General features: G+C 43.3%; 6 protein-coding genes across 6 annotated transcripts; 3 read left to right on the forward strand and 3 right to left on the reverse strand.

Moving 5' to 3' along the window:
* Positions 1 to 4: 4 nt before the first annotated feature.
* Positions 5 to 5413, reverse strand: LOC111076712 (nardilysin-like). The gene is made up of 5 exons (XM_022370617.2): positions 4129 to 5413; positions 3124 to 3302; positions 1433 to 3067; positions 1052 to 1336; positions 5 to 998 (listed from the first exon to the last, which is right to left on the reverse strand). Exons 2-5 carry the CDS (start codon positions 3186 to 3188, stop codon positions 5 to 7), a joined length of 2979 nt encoding a protein of 992 aa, XP_022226309.2. The 5' UTR covers positions 3189 to 3302; positions 4129 to 5413.
* LOC111076726 (glycoprotein-N-acetylgalactosamine 3-beta-galactosyltransferase 1-like) lies at positions 4282 to 5416 on the forward strand. The gene is made up of 2 exons (XM_022370637.2): positions 4282 to 5122; positions 5182 to 5416. Exons 1-2 carry the CDS (start codon positions 4316 to 4318, stop codon positions 5338 to 5340), a joined length of 966 nt encoding a protein of 321 aa, XP_022226329.2. The 5' UTR covers positions 4282 to 4315; the 3' UTR covers positions 5341 to 5416.
* Positions 5417 to 6148: 732 nt separating this feature from the next.
* Positions 6149 to 6458, forward strand: LOC121404843 (phenoloxidase-activating factor 2-like). The gene has a single exon (XM_041595228.1). The coding sequence runs from the start codon at positions 6179 to 6181 to the stop codon at positions 6368 to 6370; it is 192 nt and encodes a 63-aa protein (XP_041451162.1). The 5' UTR covers positions 6149 to 6178; the 3' UTR covers positions 6371 to 6458.
* Positions 6459 to 6550: 92 nt separating this feature from the next.
* Positions 6551 to 7857, forward strand: LOC111076721 (protein phosphatase 1B). The gene has a single exon (XM_022370632.2). The coding sequence runs from the start codon at positions 6723 to 6725 to the stop codon at positions 7821 to 7823; it is 1101 nt and encodes a 366-aa protein (XP_022226324.2). The 5' UTR covers positions 6551 to 6722; the 3' UTR covers positions 7824 to 7857.
* A 1957-nt stretch (positions 7858 to 9814) lies between these two features.
* Positions 9815 to 11021, reverse strand: LOC111076730 (glycoprotein-N-acetylgalactosamine 3-beta-galactosyltransferase 1-like). The gene is made up of 2 exons (XM_022370647.2): positions 10177 to 11021; positions 9815 to 10117 (listed from the first exon to the last, which is right to left on the reverse strand). The coding sequence occupies exons 1-2, from the start codon at positions 10981 to 10983 to the stop codon at positions 9959 to 9961; spliced, it is 966 nt and encodes a 321-aa protein (XP_022226339.2). The 5' UTR covers positions 10984 to 11021; the 3' UTR covers positions 9815 to 9958.
* A 3093-nt stretch (positions 11022 to 14114) lies between these two features.
* Positions 14115 to 16296, reverse strand: LOC111076728 (glycoprotein-N-acetylgalactosamine 3-beta-galactosyltransferase 1). Its single transcript, XM_022370644.2, has 3 exons — positions 16084 to 16296; positions 15123 to 16021; positions 14115 to 15063 (listed from the first exon to the last, which is right to left on the reverse strand). The coding sequence occupies exons 1-3, from the start codon at positions 16124 to 16126 to the stop codon at positions 14644 to 14646; spliced, it is 1362 nt and encodes a 453-aa protein (XP_022226336.2). The 5' UTR covers positions 16127 to 16296; the 3' UTR covers positions 14115 to 14643.
* Positions 16297 to 16533: the final 237 nt, after the last annotated feature.

Raw genomic sequence — 16533 nt, forward strand, 5'->3', positions numbered from 1 at the left:
AAGGCTAGTTTCCGAGGGTACTTGGTTCCACCGTGCTCTTTGGGTAAGTCTCAAGGCCGTTTCTGAAATAGGTAATGGTATCTTCCTCCTCTTCGTATTGGTCATCCTCTTCGAATTCGTCTTCCTCTTCGAATTCGAATTCGTCTTCATCTTGGTCTTCTGCATTTGGCGGTTTATGCCCAATAACCTGAACTGACAGTTTGCGCAAATTGGTGGGTTTCGTGTCGTTAAGGAAGCGAATCACATCCGCTTTGGTTAGGGTGCGCAACACATCGGCCTTCTTCTGGTTACGACCGAAAATATAGTCCCCTTCGATGATCTCATTAAAATTTTCTCCCACCTCATCCAACAGAGTACGGGGAGGGGCAAGGCATATATCGATAAGCTGCTCTTTTATGTGCGCATAGATCTTGTCATCTATTACATCAAAAAAATACCAGCCCTGGCGGAAAAATACTTCGATGTCTTTCTCCAGTTCTTTGGCACTCTCTCCTGCAGCAGTCTCCTCCAAGTCTGCCGCAAGGTAGTAGCCGATAATGCCGTTGTTGACGTTAACCCAGCCCTCCACTTCTCCACCAACTAGTTTCTCTGTATAGAAGTGAGGGGTATTGAAGTTCCCACTCATGAGGTCGAGTATGACCTCCACGAGTAAAGAGTTCGCTCCGAATTGGTAGTAGTTCGTGACATTTGTGGTTGTAATGTGCTCGCCTGGGGCGTCACAGTAGATGACGCGGCCGCCCTGCGGAAGCTTCACGATGCGACTCTCCACGAGCCGATGATCCCTAATGGCCTCGCATTTTAGTCGGCTAAGGACCGCATTGAGCACCTTGTGGGCTGCCTCCTCCGTGTAGTTTCCCTGTATGAGGGCCTTGATGTACAGCTCCTGCGGCAGCTTCTGGGCAAATGCCTTCATATCCTCCAGAGTGATGCCATCAAGGGACTTGTACATGTCCTTCGTCGCCCATGGCTTTTCTCCCAGCACACGGCAGAAGATGTCACTAGGATCACAAATTATAATTCGAGATGCAGATAGCATACGGAGATACCTTACCTGCTGACGCCGGATGAATAGTTCAGACTTTTCAAGTAGGACTCGCCCTGAATCTGGCGGTAGGCGGTCAGTAGACCTTCAAAGAGGGTGGCGCCCACATTGACCATGCCTTCGGCAATGGCCTCCACAATCAGATGGAGCTTTTCATTGTAGCCGCTCACAAATAGCCTCAAACCATTGTCGTCAACCATGAATCGGCAGTTCAGATTGGCCTTTTGGGCGAGTTCCAGTTCCTTTTGCACGTGCACCTGCACCAATGAAACGTACAAGTCGCACATAGCAGCACTGCAAGAAACGAAGAGGAGCATCAAGAGTTTTTGGAAGTACATTAGATGACTAGTCTAGACTAGACTGAAATAGTGTGAGATGAAAATCACTTACTTCTTCGCGCTCTGACGCAGCAGCGGCGTGATAAAAAAGAAGCATAGGTAGGCCTGGGGCTTCCCAAATTTGTCATCCTGTCGGAACCACAGCTCGCAGGTGTCGGTCTTGACCAACCTTTTGGGGTAAGGCGGCAACTTGGGCTTGCCCTGCTCATTCCAGAACAGCGTGAAGTCGTGGGCCACAAAGGGATTGGCTTCGGGCAGAAAGAGCTCAGCAATGCGTTTCGATTTGGATTTTAGCCACAGCTCCTTCCACTTCGCTGGCATGGGTATAGTGGTGTATTTGGTGCCGAACCACTCCTCCTGCTTGTCGTAGGGTATGCCCTTGTACGGCTTTTGCGAGGTAATCATTAGATTGAATTTGAAACTGTTGAGGATCCCGATCAGTTCGGACAGATGCTGCTCGTCGGTGTCGTAGGTGAGCTTCCTGGCGGTGAGTACATCCTTTGGGGGATAATATTTGCTTCTGAAGACCAATTCATCGACATCATAGCGATAGAGACGATCCGGGAGACGGAATTCTGCGGCCTTACTCTTCTGCTGCTCTTCGTACAACTGATGCAAGGAACCGTTGACGCAGTTGGAGAAGATCTGCAAATAGGCAAAGGTGGCAAACAGCACCTCATCGATGTGCTTGAATCCCTCGTTGTTGATGCCAATGTTCACTTTGAAAAAGGCGTGCATCGAGTGGTGATTGAAGACTGTCTCGTCTATGCCAACGTCGAGATGACAGGCCCAGTGGCGACGCTCCAGGTAGGCGAGGAGACTACCGTCTCCCTTGTACCCGATCAGGTTGGAGAGAAACTTATCTGGATTGCTGTGATAGTGCGGACGCATACTGGGTAGCACCCAGGTCAGCTCCAACTTGCACCATTTCTCCACGGCCTCGACGAGGAAGACTTGCTCATGGAACGCCGGACGGAAGGCGTTGCGGTAATCGAACTTGGTCAGGTCGGGCGCCTTGATGTCATTGCGGCGCAGTTTGGAAAAGTGGCGTACCACCATGCTCTCCAGCACGTCGATCGACAGGGAACCCTGCAGGCACACGTACATGCGATTGGCCGCGTAGTTGTCGCGCCAGGCATCGTGGAGCGCTTTGTGCAGGGCATTGTCGTCAGCGACGTTGTCCTTAAGCGATTTCATGTTACCCCAGTTGAAGGATCCATGTGGATAGCCTTCGGTGGCCAGGCTGGCGAGCAGCTGATTGCGACGGTTACTATCTTTTGTGGCCACCTGCTGAAACTCCGAGTCCACGATAACGCGTCCACGTTCCATGGTGTCCTGCAGCATCAACGGATCCTTCAGAGCAAATGTCAAGTAGTCCAAACTCGACTCCAAGTGTTGGTCGGATACCTTAAAGGAGAACAGCGTGTCCTCGCTCAAGATTGACGACGAGCATTCCCCGCCGTTTTTTTTCACGTGCGCAAAGAAGACGTTCTCCTCGGAGTCCGGTTTGCTGCCCATGAAGATCATATGCTCCAGAAAGTGGGCCAGACCCTGATAGCTGCGCGGATCGGCGAATGGACCGTGGTCGACCATCAAGGCACAGGTGGCGCTATGGGGCACTAATCCAATGTTGAGCGTTGGTACCGAGACGATCAAAGCTCGAAGCCCATTGTTCAGCTCAATGGACCTAAAAAGGGAAATTGAGTATCGTATCGGGTGTTTCGATGGCGCGGTCTAACTTACTTGTAAATTTTCTTGTCGTTCTCCGATTTATAGGGATCGTCCAGATACTTTACATGTTCCGCCATTCTAATGCGTGTCGGCTAATGCGTTGATCTAAGTTGCGAGTTTTATTCGACTTGGTTGCGATCAGTAATTGAATTCTTTATTATAAAATCCGCCAACACCAACTTCACGCAAAACTAAGATGGAGAAAAGGCGGGACACAACTTTCAGTGGTGACGATCTGTTCTAGCGATGGTATCGCTAGACCAAGAAGATCGCTATTGACCAAGAAGATCGCTATTGTGTGCAAGAACGCCAAAACCATTTTAAATTTCAGAGCACTCCCTGTACAAATATGTACGATTAAAAAATGTTTCAATAGCATTCTGTTCTGCTTTGTTGTCCATGGTCGTATTCTAATATACTTCAAGTTAAGACAGCGAGACCGTGATAAGAGCCTTATGGGAAGAGCATGCAGTGTGAGCGAGATCACACTCCCACTCTGAAATAATATTGGCAGGTCTTTGCGTGCTGGATAACATCGTTTTGACACCAATAATGCCACATCCATTCGACTGATATGTCTGCCTTTCATACTAGCTTCGTCATAAAGTGTAGAGGAATACGATCGTTACTATTGACTGAAGTATCGAGTGTCAGTATCGTGCACTCTATCGATGTTTTTCACTGTACAATTGAGACGATTACAAATTTAATTTTAATTTCACAACTGAATTAACACATTAAACCATGCTTCTACGGATCGTGATCCGCGAATTAAAGTGGTTCACGAGAAACTAGAATCTATGACACAGACGACGGTCATTAAGGACATACGCACAACAATTGATTTTTAAATACATATGTACATATTTATGTATATAGAAATATATATATATGTGATTATTTCACAATCCAATGCAATTTTAAACATTTATACAAATATCTATATTTCGTTTCGTAAACTCTCATTATTGATTTCAGTGTCTTAGAGATGTCATAGAAACAATTAGTACTACTTACTTTTAATCTACTTTAACATTAAAGGGATTGGTGTTGGGGTTTTGGACTAGAGAGCCGACAGATTGTAATAGTTATTCAGCATCGTGATCAAGTTAAGGCGTAACTAATGTGCTTGTAATTTTATTACAGATCACAGACTGTGCGGCTAGCAGAGTCTTAGTACTACCCCAACCTTAGACCCGAAGAGATGGCAGCTGAGAAATCGCTTTTTCCAGAGCGTAACAGCCATCATCTTTCATCCACATTTTCTGGTCCAGTGCTATTCCTGTTCCTGGGCATTGGCATTGGCTATCTGATAACTCAAGTGCTACTCTGGCCAATGATTCCCTTTAGTTACCGACCGAATCGGACGCTAAACATCACGAGTAAAATCGATGTAGATCTGTATGAGGAGGTGCGAGTCTTGTGTTTCGTATATACGAAGTCAAGCCAACACCATTTGCAAGCCACGGGAGTGTTTCGGACCTGGGGAAAGAGGTGCAATAAGCTGGTGTTCATGAGCGACAAGGAAGATACCGAAATAGGAGCTGTCAGTCTGCCTGGCAATGGCAACCGCATAGAGACGTGGAGGAAAACGAAACAGGCCCTGAAGTATATCTACGATTTTCATTTGGACGAGGCCGATTGGTTTCTGGAGGCAGATGCCGAGACCTATGTGGTAATGGAGAACCTGCGCCACATGCTGTATCCGTATAGCTCGGCGATGCCCATATATTTCGGGTCCCCAGGCATTGTGATGAGTCGGGCCGCTCTGCGTCGCTTTGTAGAACTGTCCCTGCCCAATCCAAAGCTGTGCGAGCCCACGGACACGGGAGCCACAATGGGCAAGCTAAAGGAGTGCCTGGAGAAGGTCGAAGTCGTGGCGGGGAACTCAAGGGACTTCAAGGGACGACGACGGATGTACCTAATAGATCCGCAGGCTAGATCGAATTCCTACTTACGCTACGATCCCAATTACTGGTACTGGCAGTATATCTCCTACAGGGGACAAGACGTTCGTACATACTTGACAAATCTGAAACCTTAACTTTCCTAACAATGCAAATATCACAGGGAACTTTCGCTTGGTCCAACTATGCCGTTTCTTTTCACTATGTTCAGGCCCGGAATATGTTTTATTTCGACTATATGATCTATAGACTGAGGCCATTCGGTCGGGAACTTATCAACGAATCCTTGCCTGACAAAAATAGGTCCAGCCGAGAAGCATAAAGATTACAAATTACGGCCGGGAGACGTTTCAAAAAAGGAGACGCCTGCTGATTATGCGTATTGATTGAATGACTTTTACTGTTGATCTTCTCTTCCCGTAACTGATCACGTCTTCACTTTATGAATCGTATTAAAAACTTATTTGAAAGATATAAATATTAGGGGAATTCGTGGTTGCTCGGGGAACAGAGCGATCCGGGGGTTATGCAACAAAAAAATGTGCTCCTCTCTTTACATTTAATATCTTCGCGGAATTTGGATGGTTTGACGAATCATCAGACTTTTCATGGAAACAGATAAAATCGTGGGATGTCGGGTCAGGTTTAGGTTGAGCTTTCAGGTTTAGTCTAAAATTTCAGCAACTGTAAATTCAGTGAATTCACTACGAGTTATCAATTCTCAAGCGAAAAATCGCGAAGCACTGGGCACTAGGAGTTATTCTTTTGAGCTGCATTCTACTGGGAAGAGGCGATCCCACTCCATATGGGAGAGTGTGTGTCTCTAAACACCGCTGTTTACCTCAAATGGGGACCTACCGAATGGCCGTGTGCCAAGACTCGGTTTGATGTTTGCTGCGACATTTTGCAAGTGGTAAGTACGAAGGAAACCATTCGATATGTACATTAGTTTACTTCTCATCCGACTGCTTTTTTTTATACAGTATGCGTGAGATGATGGGATTAAAGTGGGAGGCGTCAAAGATGAAGATTTTTGCGGCAGGAGCAATCTTGTCAGAGCTGGAGATTGGGAGCGCAAAGAATTTAGGATTGTTAAGCAAGAGACGTTCAATGTGAACACATCAGTCCCATTTGCTTGGTCAGCGCGGAGAGGTCCATCGATGGTCGCCGGCTGGGGAAAAAAAGCACACAAGGATGAAGAGTATTCGAGCATACAGAAGATAATTGAATTGCCCATCGCGGACAGGGCTACGTGCCAGAATCAGTTGAGGCAGACCGAACTAGGCAGATCCTTCGTCCTGGATCCAAGCTTCATTTGTGCTGGTGGTGAGAAGGATCAGGATACCTGCTAGGGCAATGGCGGCTCCGCGTTGTTCTGTCCCCTGGCCGAATAATACCTAGACTTACTCGTATGTAGGGAATCTCTGTACTGGAGTTACATTCAGCCAGTCAGGTGGAACTTAGGTGGAATGACTTATAGTTCACATATTTTTAAGGGAAAGTGGCATTATATTATATGTCAGCATGTCGATATTTGGTTTATTTTTCTAGTCGTTCAAAATTTTAAATTCAATCAACCGAAATTTAATAAATTACACAGTTGTTTTTTGTTACTTTTTAGTTGCCTAAATAAGTCCTCCCGAAATTTTGAGCCTTATTCCCAAAATTAGACGTCAATAAACTCTTTGTAGGGAAAGACCTGAGATGGGTGGCCTTCTGGAGAAGCCCTCAACGGACAAGGAAATAGAAACGGGGACCGGCAATGGACTGCGGTATTGTGTCTCTGCGATGCAGGGTTGGAGAATGGAAATGGAGGATGCCCACACAGCTGTGTGTAGCCTGGAAAAGCCCTTCGACTTTTGGTCATTCTTTGCGATTTATGACGGCCACGCAGGAAGCCGCATATCAACGTATTGCTCGGAACACCTATTGAGTACCATAATATCAAATGAGCAATTCGCAAGGGGTCAGTACGTTGCAGGAATTCGAGCAGCTTTCCTGCAGATCGACGAGGAAATGCGGAGACTTTCTTATGATAAGTCAGGTGGCACCACTGTCACATGCGCATTTGTGTCGCCGGACAAGATCTATCTGGCCAACTGCGGCGACTCACGTATTGTTCTCTCCCGAAACGGCCTAGCTGAGTTCAGCACTTCTGACCACAAGCCGACTCTTCCCTTGGAAAGAGCCCGCATAGTACGCGCTGGCGGAAGCGTGATGATCCAACGGGTGAACGGAACACTGGCAGTCTCCCGTGCGCTGGGGGACTTCGACTTCAAGTGCGACAGCACGCGCTCCAGCTGCGAGCAGCTCGTCTCTCCAGAGCCAGACCTGACTGTCATCGAGCGTAAGCAGACCGATGAATTTTTGGTGATTGCCTGCGATGGCATTTGGGACGTTATGAGCAGTGAGGATGCTTGCGCATTCATTAGATCGCGTCTACGCGTGACGACCAACCTAAAGTCGATCGTCAATAGTGTGTTGGACATTTGCCTGCACAAAGGCAGTCGTGACAACATGAGTTTGCTGCTGTTGCTTCTACCAGGTGCACCAATGGTAAATGACGACGCCGTGGCCGCCGATCAGCGTCTTGACCACACTATTGAACAGTTGACACTGGAAGTCATTCAAAAGAATGAAATAATGGACTTTGACGAGTTGCTTGCCCTGATGAATGCGATGGCCACCAATATTTCAAATTTACCCCCTGGCGGTGGCATCTACGCCAAGTATCATATCATTGAGCGAGTCTTTCATGACGCCAATCCTGATAAGCCACCCGAATTTTTCGAGTACAATTATTAATTAGCATAGCCCATACAATATAAGAATATATTTAGACCGTTCTGTTGCATCATTTATTTCATATTAAGCATTGCAAACTAGCTTGTGCACACATACTACGTACAGTATTTTCTTCTGCAGTTATAACATTTAGTGCCCCGATCCGATCCGAGCAGGAATGACACTGGGAACAAATATAGGTTATCTCTGATCTTGATCGATGGTTACAGGAATCGCTTAACATTTGACTTGCTCATTACTTGTTCATTTAATATAATATTCTCGCCACCATTGCGTACGAGTATAAGTAGCTCTCGGAACGTTTTTTCTTCCGCATTCGAAGACACCCAGTTGACAATACCAACAGTAGAACGTAAACCAAAATGCAATCTTTCTATTTGTATATTGTAATTCTGTATTTTGTCTGGCAAATTGCATCTAATTTAATTATATTTCGAATATGAGAATCAACAATGAACCTGAACAGAGTAAGATCAGATGCGATGCTAAGATCGACATATACATATGTACGTCTGTAGTTATAATTTATATAGTCATAGTTATAGTTATTATACCCGTACTGAAAAAAGAGTGGATGTCTGTCCGTCTGTCCGCCCGTCTCTCTGTCCGTGCGTCTGTCCGTCTGTCCGTCTTGATGAGCGCGTAGATCTCAAAGACTATAAGAGCTAGAGAAACCAAATTTGGTTTCCAGACTCATGTGATACTCTCTGCTACAAGTGTATTTCAAAATTTCGCCCCGCCCCCTTCCTCCTCCACAAAGAACGAAAATCTTTGGCAGGCACATTTTCAAAGATACGATAAAACTAAAAACGCAGTATCGTAGAGAATGACCATATCTACCAGATTGCCGAATCTGAATCAGATCGGATCATAATTATAGCCAGAATGAAGAAATTAATTTTCTGTTGGTTCCCCCTCCTTCTACAAAGCTGTCTACGCTACTGATTCTCTTTCTCGCTCGCACACTCTGCCGCGTTCTGTGAGCGAGCAACCCCTAGCGGAGATGATGTAGAATCTAAATGGTACGTGTACAATCTACATGTTAGATGTAGAATATACATTGTAGATGTCGTGTAGATGTAGATAACAGATGTAGCAAACAATTGTAAAATGTAAAATTTTTTTTTTCTAATTTTTTAATTCTAAAAAATCATAAGCTCAAAAATGTATATACTGACTGAGTACGGGTATAAGTAGAGTCGCGTCCCCAGAAGCGACTCACACGTTCCTTCTCTTTTTTAAGTGTGCATATGCCTAACACTTTCATTCTGAATTTGTGGGACAATAACATCATCCAAATTAATTTAATTTAATACAAAAAAATATCTCATGTTATATACACACTTTTCAATACAGCGACCATTTATTTTGGTAAAACCATACAAATATCGTGCACATAATAAAATCTTTAAATATGAACAAGTTTGGCAATAAAGTTGTCACGTTTAATGCTGCCACTAATGACAAATTTGCTCTATATTTCCTATACTCACCAATTAATTGTGACTCTTCCTCGTTGAAGTCCAGTTCACATTGAATTTCTCGTGTCTAACAATCCTCAAATCTCCAGCTCTGACAACAATATCGGCTACCGACTTATACGCCAGGAGTTGGGCTGCTGTGAAGACATAAGGAGTGGGATCGCCTCTTCCCAGTAGAATGTAGCTCAAAAGAATAACTCCTAGTGCCCAGTGCTTCGCGATTTTTCGCTTGAGAATTGATAACTCGTAGTGAATTCACTGAATTTACAGTTGCTGAAATGGCGATATTTATGCTGGCGTTTTTAGACTAAACCTGAAAGCTCAACCTAAACCTGACCCGACATCCCACGATTTTATCTGTTTCCATGAAAAGTCTGATGATTCGTCAAACCATCCAAATTCCGCGAAGATATTAAATGTAAAGAGAGCAGCACATTTTTTTGTTGCATAACCCCCGGATCTCTCTGTTCCCCGAGCAACCACGAATTCCCCTAATATTTATATCTTTTAAATAAGTTTTTAATACGATTCATAAAGTGAAGACGTGATCAGTTACGGGAAGAGAAGATCAAACAGTAAAAGTCATTCAATCAATACGCATAATCAGCAGGCGTCTCCTTTTTTGAAACGTCTCCCGGCCGTAATTTGTAATCTTTATGCTTCTCGGCTGGACCTATTTTTGTCAGGCAAGGATTCGTTGATAAGTTCCCGACCGAATGGCCTCAGTCTATAGATCATATAGTCGAAATAAAACATATTCCGGGCCTGAACATAGTGAAAAGAAACGGCATAGTTGGACCAAGCGAAAGTTCCCTGTGATATTTGCATTGTTAGGAAAGTTAAGGTTTCAGATTTGTCAAGTATGTACGAACGTCTTGTCCCCTGTAGGAGATATACTGCCAGTACCAGTAATTGGGATCGTAGCGTAAGTAGGAATTCGATCTAGCCTGCGGATCTATTAGGTACATCCGTCGTCGTCCCTTGAAGTCCCTTGAGTTCCCCGCCACGACTTCGACCTTCTCCAGGCACTCCTTTAGCTTGCCCATTGTGGCTCCCGTGTCCGTGGGCTCGCACAGCTTTGGATTGGGCAGGGACAGTTCTACAAAGCGACGCAGAGCGGCCTGACTCATCACAATGCCTGGGGACCCGAAATATATGGGCATCGCCGAGCTATACGGATACAGCATGTGGCGCAGGTTCTCCATTACCACATAGGTCTCGGCATCTGCCTCCAGAAACCAATCGGCCTCGTCCAAATGAAAATCGTAGATATACTTCAGGGCCTGTTTCGTTTTCCTCCACGTCTCTATGCGGTTGCCATTGCCAGGCAGACTGACAGCTCCTATTTCGGTATCTTCCTTGTCGCTCATGAACACCAGCTTATTGCACCTCTTTCCCCAGGTCCGAAACACTCCCGTGGCTTGCAAATGGTGTTGGCTTGACTTCGTATATACGAAACACAAGACTCGCACCTCCTCATACAGATCTACATCGATTTTACTCGTGATGTTTAGCGTCCGATTCGGTCGGTAACTAAAGGGAATCATTGGCCAGAGTAGCACTTGAGTTATCAGATAGCCAATGCCAATGCCCAGGAACAGGAATAGCACTGGACCAGAAAATGTGGATGAAAGATGATGGCTGTTACGCTCTGGAAAAAGCGATTTCTCAGCTGCCATCTCTTCGGGTCTAAGGTTGGGGTAGTACTAAGACTCTGCTAGCCGCACAGTCTGTGATCTGTAATAAAATTACAAGCACATTAGTTACGCCTTAACTTGATCACGATGCTGAATAACTATTACAATCTGTCGGCTCTCTAGTCCAAAACCCCAACACCAATCCCTTTAATGTTAAAGTAGATTAAAAGTAAGTAGTACTAATTGTTTCTATGACATCTCTAAGACACTGAAATCAATAATGAGAGTTTACGAAACGAAATATAGATATTTGTATAAATGTTTAAAATTGCATTGGATTGTGAAATAATATCCCTATATTCATAAATATGTACATATGTATTTAAAAATCAATTGTTGTGCGTATGTCCTTAATGACCGTCGTCTGTGTCATAGATTCTAGTTTCACGTGAACGTCTTTATACCACTTTAATTCGCGGATCACGATCCGTAGAACCATGGTTTAATATGTTAATTCAGTTGTGAAATTAAAATTCAATTTGTAATCGTCTCAATTGTACAGTGAAAAACATCGATAGAGGGCACGATACTGACACTCGATAGTTCAGTCAATAGTAACGATCGTATTCCTCTACACTTTATGACGAAGCTAGTATGAAAGGCAGACATGATATGACCAAATTAGTGTTGGTACTCGTCTCCACGGTACCATCAGTCGAATAGATGTGGCATTATTGGTGTCAAAACGATGTTATCCAGCACGCAAAGACCTGCCAATATTATTTCAGAGTGGGAGTGTGATCTCGCTCACACTGCATGCTCTTCCCATAAGGCTCTTATCACGGTCTCGCTGTCTTAACGTGAAGTATATTAGAATACGACCATGGACAACAAAACAGAACAGAATGCTATTGAAACATTTTTTAATCGTACATATTTGTACAGGGAGTGCTCTGAAATTTAAAATGGTTTTGGCGTTCTTGCACACAAAAGCGATCTTCTTGGTCAATCGATGATTCTGAGCAAGCGATACCATCGCCAGAACAGATCGTCACCACTGAAAGTTGTGTCCCGCCTTTTCTCCAACTTAGTTTTGCGTGAAGTTGGTGTTGGCGAATTTTATAATAAAAAAATTCAATTTGAATGTTTATTTCCCATGCATTTATTATGTATTCATATATGGATATATGTAGATGAATACCTAAGTTTAGTTCAATATGAATATTAAAAGTTGTACATTTCCGAACATTTGGTATCATATTAACATATGGATATATATTTTTTATTTCGAAACGTAATACACAAATACAAAAAATGGCAAATTTGAAGGAATATTAAAAATGGTAAAAAGCTTCAACATTGGGTTGCTATATCATTAGGTATATCTGTTCTATCACCACGAATCAACAATCCTGTGAAAGGTCGTACAATTTTCTTGTTAACGCATCACAATGTTTTGTGGATATCCGCGCTGCAGATTCTAATTAAAAATTATAAGTATGTACAGTTGTGTTCAATGAAATAGTAGTGCCGCACCTCATCACTTTCAAAACCCTTTTTGAGATATTTCTAGTCTTTCAAATTGAACAAGTGATACCTTTACGGAAAGCCTGGAACGTAAGCATTAGAAACTTGAAGAAACCCCATTACATTTGCATTCTATCTTCTTGTTATTTATGACTTTAGACAACTACCCAGGATATCTGCTGTTCAATGAAATAGTAGTGCTGGTTAAATTATTTTTTAAAAATGAAAAAACAAAGCAAATTTATTTAAATAAGTCACCACCCGTAAGCTCAATTTAGTAATCGAATAATTTGATGAAAGAAAGTTTTGTACATAGCGGTACTTTTGATTTTGAAGCGTTGAAGAAATCATTGCTCGGTCCAGAAGAGGAGACCTAAGAGTTAGAATAAAAACTTAAGGCAGGAGGTATAATGGGATTGAAAACTAAGTTGTAGGCACTCTCACTATTCTATTTAACCCAATTAACTAAAAGAAGTAGACTGGAAATCGATTTTGTATGCGAAAAAATTATTTTTAAGAGGATGGTCGGCGATGGTCGAAGGCAAGACCAGGCCTTTAATATCCTCAAAAATTATGAAAAAAATGTTAAATCGCTCTGTCAGTGATGTGACGGTTCTTAGACGGTCCATTACACATTATTTGAATGCAAAAAGTCCCAGAAAGCTCCGCGTTTGGGTCTAACAGTACATGGGTGGACGACTTCAGTTTGGAAAAACGCATTTGGAATGGCCTGTGTCACAGTGACAAAAATACTTTTGACTAAAGATAGTAAAGTTGTATTATATGGTAAGATAAACTCAAAAGATTATGTTTGGCATTCACAGAAAACCGATTACCACCTAAAATCATGAAAAAATTAACATTGGGCATGCTAGGCTGAGCCTTATGGGTCCCAGCTCATATAAGCTAATACTTTCTAGCCTGGCATTTGAGTGTAGTGTGGTTTTGAGCGAAACTGTGTATGTAGGTATACTTTAGAATACATTACATTCATATTACAGTTGAAAAATTCATGTTAACAGGATTTTTAACGGATAACGACTTAAAATACCCAGAAAAGCTCGTTAGGAATTAATTTTTATCGGAAAAGATCGACGTTTTCCATGGCCAACTGTCCAACTGGATATAAATCTCATCGAAATCTTATGCTGGAATACCAAATACATTGTTGACTGCAAATCCATGAACCAGAGCCAAGTTTTAGCAAGTGGTTCATGGATTATTGCTCAAATCCTATTGAAGCGTTGGCAAGAGATTAATGACCCATAGCCGGCCGGTGAAAGTTCGCAATGAAAACCAAATGATAAAAAACTAAATATTAAAGCTCAAGAAACATGAAGAACATGAAATATATGTTTTATTTGAGTTTCGTTTTTAATTCAAAAAACACTACTATTTCATTGAACAGCATATTTTATGGGTATCGGCTTATGTCATGTAAAACAAAAAGATGGAACTGAAATGTATGGATATTTCTTCGGTTTTTTAATGCTAACAGTCCAGTCTATTTAAAAAGGTATCATTTGTTCAATTTGGATAGCTGGAAGTGTCTCAAAAAGAGTTTTGAAAGTGATGAGGTGCGGCACTACTATTTCATTGAACACAACTGTACATACATTGAAAATGGCTCTGCTTGTTTAGTGGGTCAATATGAATCCATAGGGCACTAACACTTTTGGGGAAAAGTACCAACACTTTTGGGGAAAATTTGTGCCGAGAACTTTTAGACAATCATAAAGAATGAATGCGGCAAAAAAATTCTATTTTATTTTTGTAGGTGTAATATTCAAATATTACTTGAAGAACCTTACGATTGTCCGAATATTTATGTGCGTAAAAAAGTGATTTTTTTTCTTTACTAAATTTTTATAAGTATACCATAGTAGAAAATTTAAATATTTTTTGTGACCGGATTGTAGAAATGTTGACCTTTGATCTTTTTCTGTTTAACTTAACCGTACGCCAAGTTATAGGTTTTTAAACCAGGGTATAGTGACAAGGGTGTCCGAATAATATGTGTGCTTACTGCATATTGAAAATTTCAAATGTGAGCAAGTGGTCTACTTATACAGGCCTACAACCTAATTATTGCCTCATGATAAATTCTACTTCTACTTTTACATTTAAATGGATCAAATGCTGAACATATAAAATCTAAACTTTTTTTCCTTTACTTTACTTCTTCGACCTTTTGACCTCTTCGTCATTGGCCTCCTCGTCATCACTTGAGTCCGAATCGCCGTCGATTTCTCTGGTATCCCTGGAAGCAGCTTCCTTCGAGATCCGTTTCCTATATTTGGCCTCTTCCTTTTCCACCTCTCTCGAGTCCATTTCCCTAGCATCGGGCTCCTTGGGCGCCTCAGTGGTTGTGGTTACTAGCCTATCGTAATCATCCACAGAATCCTCATTGCTGGCCGCTGGTTGCTCAATCGGGGCCGGAAGAAATTCACCCACTGGCAGTTTGGCGGGCAGGCGTTCCAGTGACCTCTGCAGACCATATGGCTTCAAGTGATAGATCAGATAGTCCAGCACATACATCAGATTTGGCGGAACATAGTGAAAGGATATGGCCAGATCTGAGCAGCAATCGAGACCCTGAAAATAACATACAAGTCTTTGCATTATGGATATGCATTGGCGAGGACTTTTCTTACATCATCCGTCTTGTAATAAATATAGTTCCAGTACCAAAAGTTCTTATCCAACTTGGCGGGTATGAGATGCTGTTCGGGCACAAATGGAAACATACGACCGCGACCCATTGCATCCCTGGAATCGCCCGCCGTAACATTCAAGTTCTGCATGCAGCGACCGATCTCGATATCCTCATTTACCACAGTGCCCGGCAGGCACATTTTCGGATTCGGTATGCCCTCGACGACGAACCGGCGCAGGGCCTCTCGGCTGAGAACGTAGCCAGCTCCGCCGGACATGTAGCCCTGTTTGACGAACGGCTTGAACTTGAAGCCAAAGTGTACGGGCGTCTGGGGGCTGTAGGGATACAGCATGTAGCGCAGGTTCTCGATCACCGCATAGCTGTCGTCGTCGGCCTTGTAGAACCAGTCGGCATCGTTGTAGTGGTGCTGGTAAACATATGTGAAAGCCTGCTTGACCTTGGCCCACAGATTCTCTCGACCCTCTCCCACATTCAGTTTGACAGTGGGCAGCTCATCGTCTTGGCCGGAGCTCATAAAGAGCAGAATGTTGCACCGCTTGCCCCAAGTCCGCTTCACATGACGCGCCTTCTTCTTGTGGTTCGTGGGGTTTGTCATCACCCAGCAGAGGATGCGAACCTCCTTCTTCAGCTGCTCGGCCACGGTGGAGTTGTCGTCGCGGTGCTCATTGGAGTGATGCTGAAATACATCGCGATCAACTTGCTCGGCCTTGGCCGGCTTTCGGTCGACGTGGGGATCGCTGTGGATACGCAGTCTTCTGCTCAGATATGGGTATAAGCTTTCGTGAGGCACAATACTTGCAAACAACTGGGCCAGACAATAACCCACCACAACGCCCAAGATAAGGGTGAAGATCGAGCGATTCTTCGATCGGGGCGCTGTAATGTTTCCAAAATTAAAGACTCTTTCGTTGCTGGTCTCCTGAATTCCACCCAATTACCTTCAGTTAGCAGGGATCGCGTTAGAAGACTTGTGCTTGACATTTTGGTATTCCACAAATTGTTTCAGATCGGGTTTCTTTCACGTTTCACTTTCAACTGTAGCCCGTCTGGTGTTGGCCTGCTCCAAGATCACCTGTATCAACAACACATTGGGTTTTGTCACAAAGTTGGATATTCTATTTTCTATTTCCAGCTCGAACTGAACCCTATAGCGTTTGATAACCGACTAAACCGAGGCAACGACTTCATCTGGTTCAGAACTGGTTGCTTTTCTTTTATCCCAATACAGTTGTTTAAACTTTAAACACACGACATATGAAGTAATAGTATTCGAAAATGTTAAAGCTATTCAATGCAACGGAAAAATACGTTTAATGTCTTAATGGACACAAAAATCGCATTTAATAACACGAAAATTGTCCAAAAATATTTCAAAGACATCTCTGTTA

The sequence above is a fragment of the Drosophila obscura genome, unplaced genomic scaffold, assembly GCF_018151105.1.
Source record: "Drosophila obscura isolate BZ-5 IFL unplaced genomic scaffold, ASM1815110v1 contig_46, whole genome shotgun sequence".
In the NCBI taxonomy this organism is placed as follows: Eukaryota; Metazoa; Arthropoda; class Insecta; order Diptera; family Drosophilidae; genus Drosophila; species Drosophila obscura.

Coding starts and splice junctions, on each gene's coding strand:
- LOC111076730 (XM_022370647.2), bottom strand. CDS start 10,983: ATGGCAGCTGAGAAATCGCTTTTTCCAGAGCGTAACAGCCATCATCTT. Junction 10,118..10,176: donor TCTCCTACAGGGGACAAGAC/GTTCGTACATAC, acceptor CAAATATCACAG/GGAACTTTCGCTTGGTCCAA.
- LOC111076726 (XM_022370637.2), top strand. CDS start 4,316: ATGGCAGCTGAGAAATCGCTTTTTCCAGAGCGTAACAGCCATCATCTT. Junction 5,123..5,181: donor TCTCCTACAGGGGACAAGAC/GTTCGTACATAC, acceptor CAAATATCACAG/GGAACTTTCGCTTGGTCCAA.
- LOC111076712 (XM_022370617.2), bottom strand. CDS start 3,188: ATGGCGGAACATGTAAAGTATCTGGACGATCCCTATAAATCGGAGAAC. Junction 3,068..3,123: donor AACGACAAGAAAATTTACAA/GTAAGTTAGACC, acceptor TTCCCTTTTTAG/GTCCATTGAGCTGAACAATG. Junction 1,337..1,432: donor CTGCGTCAGAGCGCGAAGAA/GTAAGTGATTTT, acceptor CGTTTCTTGCAG/TGCTGCTATGTGCGACTTGT.
- LOC111076728 (XM_022370644.2), bottom strand. CDS start 16,126: ATGTCAAGCACAAGTCTTCTAACGCGATCCCTGCTAACTGAAG. Junction 16,022..16,083: donor GCGATCCCTGCTAACTGAAG/GTAATTGGGTGG, acceptor GAAACATTACAG/CGCCCCGATCGAAGAATCGC. Junction 15,064..15,122: donor TTTATTACAAGACGGATGAT/GTAAGAAAAGTC, acceptor TGTTATTTTCAG/GGTCTCGATTGCTGCTCAGA.
- LOC121404843 (XM_041595228.1), top strand. CDS start 6,179: ATGGTCGCCGGCTGGGGAAAAAAAGCACACAAGGATGAAGAGTATTCG.
- LOC111076721 (XM_022370632.2), top strand. CDS start 6,723: ATGGGTGGCCTTCTGGAGAAGCCCTCAACGGACAAGGAAATAGAAACG.